A 7,296-nucleotide genomic window follows, 5' to 3' on the forward strand; every position below is an offset into this window, starting at 1 on the left:
TATTCATAACATTCGTAGCATTCATAAATAAAATAGAAAATAGAAAATGAAATAGAAACAAAATGAAATTACAAATAAAACGATTCAAAATATTTGAATTGAAAGAAATGAAAAAGAAAAACTAACATGAAGAAAATATCTTATAAATTGATGTAAAATATTTGAATAAAAATGAAGAAGATTGTGAAGAATATAAAATGAATATGAAGAAGAATGAAAAAGTATTTTCTGAATTAAAATTAAATCTTTTGTATTTTATTTATTATTCGTTTTCATTATTTATAATTTCTGTATTTCATTTATTTTATTGTATTTGTTTCTTTATTTATTATGTTTATTGTTTCTTTATTTATTATGTTTATTGTTTCTTTTCATCATGTTTTATACATTTGTATGTATTTCTTTATATTTTTATTATGATTTTGTCATTTTCATCTCTCAACTTCATATCATTCACTTTTTCTTCTTATATTCTTTATCTCATTTTAAATTCTTTATCATTTCTCTTCATTCATTTATCATTCATTTCTATTATTCATTCTTCTATTATATTATGAATCTTTCAATCTTCATTTATTCTTTCTATTATTATTTATTCTTCTATCAAATTACATTTCACAATTTATTATTAACTCTTCTTTCATTTCTTATTTTATTGTTTATTCCTTCTATTTTGCTATCTTTTCATCTTTTTATTTATTATTTATTATTTATTTACTTTACATTAAAAAAAAGATCGAAGGTGGCACGTCTGAAACACCACACACAAACCCTAGTACAAATTCATACTTCGACTCTCCCAGTTATTATCTGGATATGATGGTGCCTTTGAATTAGGAATGTATTAGGGAATGGTGCAAAGGGTGCAGCAAGAGAATACAGTAGAATATTACATGGATGTAATATAAGAATCTACTGAAGTGTGGGTATGACTAAAAGAAGATTAGTCAAAATAAGAATAAAAAGAAGATTAGTCAAAGTAATACAGTAGTAATAAAATGATTCCTTCTCCCATTCATAAAATAAGAAAAATGAAATTCCTTAAAATTAAGGCAGAAAACAAACAAAGGCTTAAAAAGAAGAAATAAGCAGAAGAAGTTTGAAAAACCTTAATAAGAAGAAATAAAGCAAAGAAGTGGTTTCCTCATTTTGCAAGATAAACCTAAATGATAGGTTAAACAAAGAGATTACTCTTTTTTAATAATAAGCTCAGGGATAGGATTAGTCTCCCCTGAGCTAGGAAGAATAGATGAAAAATCTATTAATACTTAATTAATTACTTTTTCTTACTTTACATTAAAAAATACGAATGGTTTGATAATAACTCCATAAATTTTTTATTCAATAAATGTAAAAAGTGATAAATATGAGTTTCACTTCAAAAAAGATCTTTAAAATAGACTTGAAAGATCCAATGTATCTTTGAATGAAGAGTAAAATAAAAAAAATTGATAAAATCGGGAAAGTGGGGTAAAAAGATCCATGTGATGATTAGAAAAATGATTTGATATAAAAGAGAGAACTGAAAAGTGAAAATTGTAAAATGCAATTCGGATATCCACCAATGCAACCACCTGTAGCTAATTTCTGTTTATGGAATCTTCAACCAATCCAAGGTTCTTGGATGGGAGCTGCTTGTATTTATCAAATGCCACCATCAGTTAGAAACACTTGGTGGTTCCCATTACTTAACACTATCCCATTAGATCAATATACAAGAATTTATCAATGGTTTATGGGAGTTGATAGAGATAGATCAGGAACTCTTGAAATTAATGAATTAATGATGGGTCAATTCCCAGGAGGAATTAGATTATCACCACAAACTGCTCTTAGGATGATGAGAATTTTTGATACTGATTTTAATGGACATATTTCATTCTATGAATTTATGGCTATGTATAAATTCATGGAACTTGCATACAATCTCTTCGTTATGAACGATAGAAATAGAAGTGGAACTTTAGAACCACATGAAATTTTACCAGCTCTTCAACAACTTGGATTCTATATTAATCAAAGAACTTCTCTGTTATTACACAGACTTTTCGCTCGTGGTATGGCATTCTGTGATCTTAATTGTTGGATTGCTATTTGTGCTTTTGCTGCTCAAACAAGATCTGCTTATCAAATGATCTTTATGAATCCATACTATGGTCCAATGAAACCATTTAATCCAATGGAATTTGGTAAATTCCTTGACGTTGTTACTTCCCTCTTGGAATAAATAAAAATTTCATTTTTTGGTTAAAATTAGTTTATTTATTTTATTAATTAAATAACAAACAACAATTAAAAGTAAATTATTTACAGAAAGAATTCTTTATATCATTTAAACTTTGTATTGATGAACAAAGAGAATTACGTGCAATTAGTAAATCTTCTGATAGAGCTAGTTGTTGAGGAAAAGAAGTGTTTAATAATTCACTCCATTTTGAGAGGAGTTTAGCTGAATAAATAATTTGATTTGATAATAAAACTAATTGGTGATATAAATGTTGTTTAAAAATAAAAAAATTAGTAGAACGAATCGGTTCTTTATTCTCATTTTTTAATTTGTAAAATCCTCTATTCTTACAAACTTCTCTACCAGATTCAACTTCAAGAGAATGATTTAAAGCGTCTAGTATAGACTTTCTCCATTTACCTGTTTTAAATATTTTTAAATTAATAAATAATGACATATGTTCTTTTACAAAAGGAAGAATATCTTTCGTTAATGAATAATACTCTACTCCTGGTTTTAAGATTTTTAATGAAGTAAGAATTAATATAACGAATTGTGTTGTTTTAATTTTAGGGTTTTGAACAAGAAACATACTTTTCTTTTGACAAATAATACAACAGCAATAAGTATTCATTTTGATTGGTTCTTGTTGTGTTGAGATAAAAGTTGGATTGTCCATTGAACGATTTGAGATTGAAATCTAAATCTTCTCTCACATTATCTTCCATATTTTTTCTTTAATTTATTTTTCATTATTGTAGAATATTCTTTATATTATTTATTTTTGGTTTTGTTTATTATTTATTTAATGTTTAATATAGAAAAATTGAATAAAAATATATATATTTTTTTTCCTGATTATTTAGTGTAATTAAGTGCTGATATAAATAAAGAAAATTAATTATAGAAATAGATTATTTTAAATTTAGATTTCATGATTAATTGGTCCATCTAGATAAATTAAATAAAAAGATCCTTTACGAGAGTGAAGTTTTTATTATTTGGAATTTTCCAACAAAATTATACACAAATACAGAAAAAAATAATAAATTAATGTTATTCATTTTTTTGTTTTTGTCCAATTAGAAGTTGTTTAATAAAAAAAATTTTATCATCAACAAATTTAGCTTCATCCAACTGAATTTTTTCATCTTCAGATAAAGCAAACCATTCTTTTTCTATTGAATAATGGAGATATGATAATAAGAGTATTAAGATTGATCCAATGACATTTACAGACTGACTAATCAAAAAAACAAATTTATATGAAGTTAATCGACATTTTGAACAATGAACAATTTGGTTTTTTCCATATTTTATTCTATTCAAAAATCCAATAGTTCGTTCCATTTTTCCTTCATATTTATAACATCCACAATCTGAAAATGGTTTGTCATTAACAAAAACACAACAATAATTCTATAAAAGATTAGAAATTTATCTTAAAAAAATAAGATAAATGAATATAACATTACACAAACTTGTTCTTCAGTTTTAATTCTAAGTTTATCAGTAAATTCATCTGTCGTATAAAATAAGCTAATAACTGAGACAAAAAATATAACAAATGACAAAATACTAATTAATGTAGAAATGTAACTAAAATGATATGGCTGGTTAAGGAAAAAAGATATCTTTGTTGGTAGAAAAGACTCTTGAACATCATAAAAACAAAGAATTGTTACTATTGCCCAAAAAAATAACGAAATCATCGATGAGTAATATTTTGGTGTTTCTATTACTCCTTTATTCATTTCTAAAATAATTGCACCAAGAATGAAAAGTGTATTTATTCCCTACATATAAATATTTCATGCCTTATTAAAATTAAACCCTTGTAAGACTAGAAAAAAAAAAACAAACAGAAATAAGTCCTATACATTCTCTTAAACGATTATTTTTCATAGCAAGAAGTATTTGATAACTTTTTTAGTATTATTTTTTATTAATTTATCTTTTTTTTTATTTATGTTATTTTGTTTTTTTTTGGAGCAAAGACAAAATAAAAGAAACAACAAAAAAATAGTTGAAAATTGGATATAAAGAGCGTTGAAGAAATTGAAAAGTAAAAGGGAAAATATGGAAGAAAGAAGAAAAACAAGAAGAAACACTAATGGAAAATGAAGGAGGGAAGAAATACTTAAAGAAACATACAAAAACAACAAAACAATGTAGAAGAAGAAAAAGTTAAATGAAAGACATGAAAAAGAGAAAGAAGAAAATCAGACAAAACATGAAAGATAAAACAAAAAACAGATTAAAAGAAATGGATAAAGAAATATAAAGGCAAAGAAGAAGAGAGAAAAAAAAAGGTCAATTAATAGATATATCCATTATTGGATTTTATGAATATTGAGAAGTGATTATTTCAGTTTCTTCAATATGCTCTATTGGTGTAATAGAGTTCATTTCTAGCATGCTCGCATTAGATTGTTCTGCTTCTAATGTGCTGCCAGAATTTCCTGTATAAAACATTAAGTCTTTCATATTTTTTATTATTATTGTTCGTAGGATTTTGGAAAAGTCGAAATTTAATTTCAGTACTTTTAATCTTCTTGCTGATTCTTTATGTATTAATCAATTTATTGATAATATTACAGGTATTATTTCTACATATATTAATTCTCTATTATTTCTTAATTTCTCTTGTAATTCTTTGTATTTATTTTATGAATATAATTTAATTCTAAATTATTATCTTGACATATAGCTACATCTATAATATATCATTTCTTTTCTGTAATATTTTGATATTATATATCTGGTCTTCTAGCATGGAATGAATTATCACTAACCAATAAATCTTTATTGTAAGTTATGACCATTTCATCATTATTAATACATTTAGGAGGAATATTAAAATCAATAGCATCAAATTCATTAAAATGTGTAATTAATATCTGTTTAAATATTTGTTTACAAACATAATCATGTTTTAATATTTGGTTCTTTTTCATTACAAGACATCCTAACAAGATATGACTAATAGATGCAATTGTGTTAGGACAATGTTTACAATATTTTAAATCATCATTTTGGAGTATTTTAGATTTAATATTTCCTGTCATAGTTACTCATTCTTGCGTCTTTATTATTTGGAGGAATGCATTTCTTTTTATATTTAATGACCTCCATGTGGCTACTGTTAATTTCTTATTATTGAAAGTGCAATTTGCACATCTTATATATTCACCACATTTCTTTTCTCTCCATTCACTTAAATATCTTTCATTTAATTCATTATTTACCCATTCAAATACTTTCTTTACATTGTGCTTTCTTTCATTTAATTCTATTATATTCATTAATTCATTAAAATTAATCTTCTTACCAAATACTTTCTTCATTCTTTTAATTATTCCATTTGGATTTTCTTTTATTGCTTCTATCATTTCTCCTATTCCTGTATTTGATATTTGTATTTTAAATATATTCTTAATAATTCTTTACCACATTCATCTCTTGCTGACATTAATCCTAATCCCAATTCATTTATTTTAACATATAATCTACTTTTGGGTATATTTCTACTATATAATTGGAGTTGTATTAATGATTTTCTTATCTGTTTATCTATCTTCTCCAACTCTCATAGTTTCCATGTGACAATACTAAATCCATATCTTAATTTGGAGTTTATATCACTATTAATCTTTCTTATTGTATTGATGCTGCTATATTTCATAGTATTTAATGATGATAGAATAGAAGATACATCATTTAATATTCTTGTACAATATTTATTAATATTTACTTTATCTTATATTTCAATACCAAGGTATTTATAAGGGTTATCATTAGTTACTCTTGGTAGTTCAGCTAATTCACCATTTATTTGACTATTAATATTAGTCATTATCCCACTCTTTTCTACATTAATTTTTAATATCCTATTGCATTAAATATTTCTTTAGTTAATTTGTGTAATTTCCATTTCATTGAGGCTATTAGTCATTATCTTTAAATCGTCCATATACAATATATGATTTAACATGAATTATTTTTCTTCTCCATTCATTTTAATATTTAATTTGTTTATTTGTTTATCTAATTGTTTAGATAATATATCAATGGATAATACAAATAAAAGTGGAGATAAACTATCACCTTGTATTATTCCTCTTTCTACATTAATTATACCCACACTTTCTTGACTATAATATAAATTAAGATGTGTATTATTTAATATATATAATATACTATTAATTACTGCTAGTGGGATGTTAAAATAAATTAAACAATGTTTAATCCATTGGTGGTTAATACTATCATATGCTTTGGATATGTCATAATATGTTTCTACCCACTTCCATTTATTCTTTAATAATAATTGTTGGATTATAGTGTTATATAATAATCCTTCTTTTGATGCATATGTATATTTCTTACATCCAATTTGATTTAATGAGGCAACGAAAAAAAGCAAATAATTGAAAAAGAAGAGAATGAATGATATAAAAGAATAAAAAGAAAGTAAGAAGTAGAATATGATGAAGAAAGAATAAAAGTAGAAAGGAGAGAATATAAAAAGAAAGAAGATAAAGTGTAATAAAAGAAAAGAGATGATAAAAGAAGAAAAGAAAGAAAAAAATAAAGGATGCAAATTTTATTGAAACAAATAAAAAAAGCGCAATAAAAAAAGTACAAAAATTAATGATGCAAAATATTTAGCAACATTTTTATTGATGCAAAATATTTTGAAATAAAAATAATTCATCATTTGATATTAATAATATATTTGATAATAAATTATATTATATATTAAATACATCATATTTCTTTATTATTTATCTTTTATTTCTTTTTATTATTTCATATATTAAATTATTATTCATTCATTTATTATTTATATTTCATTTATTAAATAAAATGAAAATGAAATTGTAAAATATCAATCAATTAAATATTCATGAATAATAATTTATTAATATTTAATAATTGAAATAACAAATAATAAATAATAAAGTAACAATAATGATATATTCAATATATTCTTTATTTGATTTGTTCAATATTAGATTATTCTATTTCATTATCATTTCATTATTTTATTTCATTATTTTATTTCA

At 23.5% G+C, this 7,296-nt stretch overlaps 3 protein-coding genes across 3 annotated transcripts, besides 2 other annotated features; 1 reads left to right on the plus strand and 2 right to left on the minus strand.

Moving 5' to 3' along the window:
• Positions 1-736: 736 nt before the first annotated feature.
• Positions 737-1,285: a repeat region.
• Positions 1,286-1,543: 258 nt separating this feature from the next.
• Positions 1,544-2,251, plus strand: EHI_060740 (EF-hand calcium-binding domain containing protein; the record flags this gene model as incomplete). The annotated part of the gene is made up of 1 exon (XM_642940.2): positions 1,544-2,251. One exon carries the CDS (start codon positions 1,544-1,546, stop codon positions 2,225-2,227), a length of 684 nt encoding a protein of 227 aa, XP_648032.2. The 3' UTR covers positions 2,228-2,251.
• A 52-nt stretch (positions 2,252-2,303) lies between these two features.
• EHI_060750 (uncharacterized protein) lies at positions 2,304-2,906 on the minus strand (the record flags this gene model as incomplete). The annotated part of the gene is made up of 1 exon (XM_642941.1): positions 2,304-2,906. One exon carries the CDS (start codon positions 2,904-2,906, stop codon positions 2,304-2,306), a length of 603 nt encoding a protein of 200 aa, XP_648033.1.
• A 377-nt stretch (positions 2,907-3,283) lies between these two features.
• EHI_060760 (uncharacterized protein) lies at positions 3,284-4,132 on the minus strand (the record flags this gene model as incomplete). The annotated part of the gene is made up of 3 exons (XM_642942.2): positions 3,284-3,646; positions 3,709-4,023; positions 4,091-4,132. 3 exons carry the CDS (start codon positions 4,130-4,132, stop codon positions 3,284-3,286), a joined length of 720 nt encoding a protein of 239 aa, XP_648034.2.
• A 393-nt stretch (positions 4,133-4,525) lies between these two features.
• Positions 4,526-6,635: a repeat region.
• Between the last annotated feature and the right edge of the window lie 661 nt (positions 6,636-7,296).

The sequence above is a fragment of the Entamoeba histolytica genome, genomic scaffold (assembly GCF_000208925.1).
Source record: "Entamoeba histolytica HM-1:IMSS scf_1104750517181 genomic scaffold, whole genome shotgun sequence".
Classification (NCBI taxonomy): domain Eukaryota; phylum Evosea; order Mastigamoebida; family Endamoebidae; genus Entamoeba; species Entamoeba histolytica.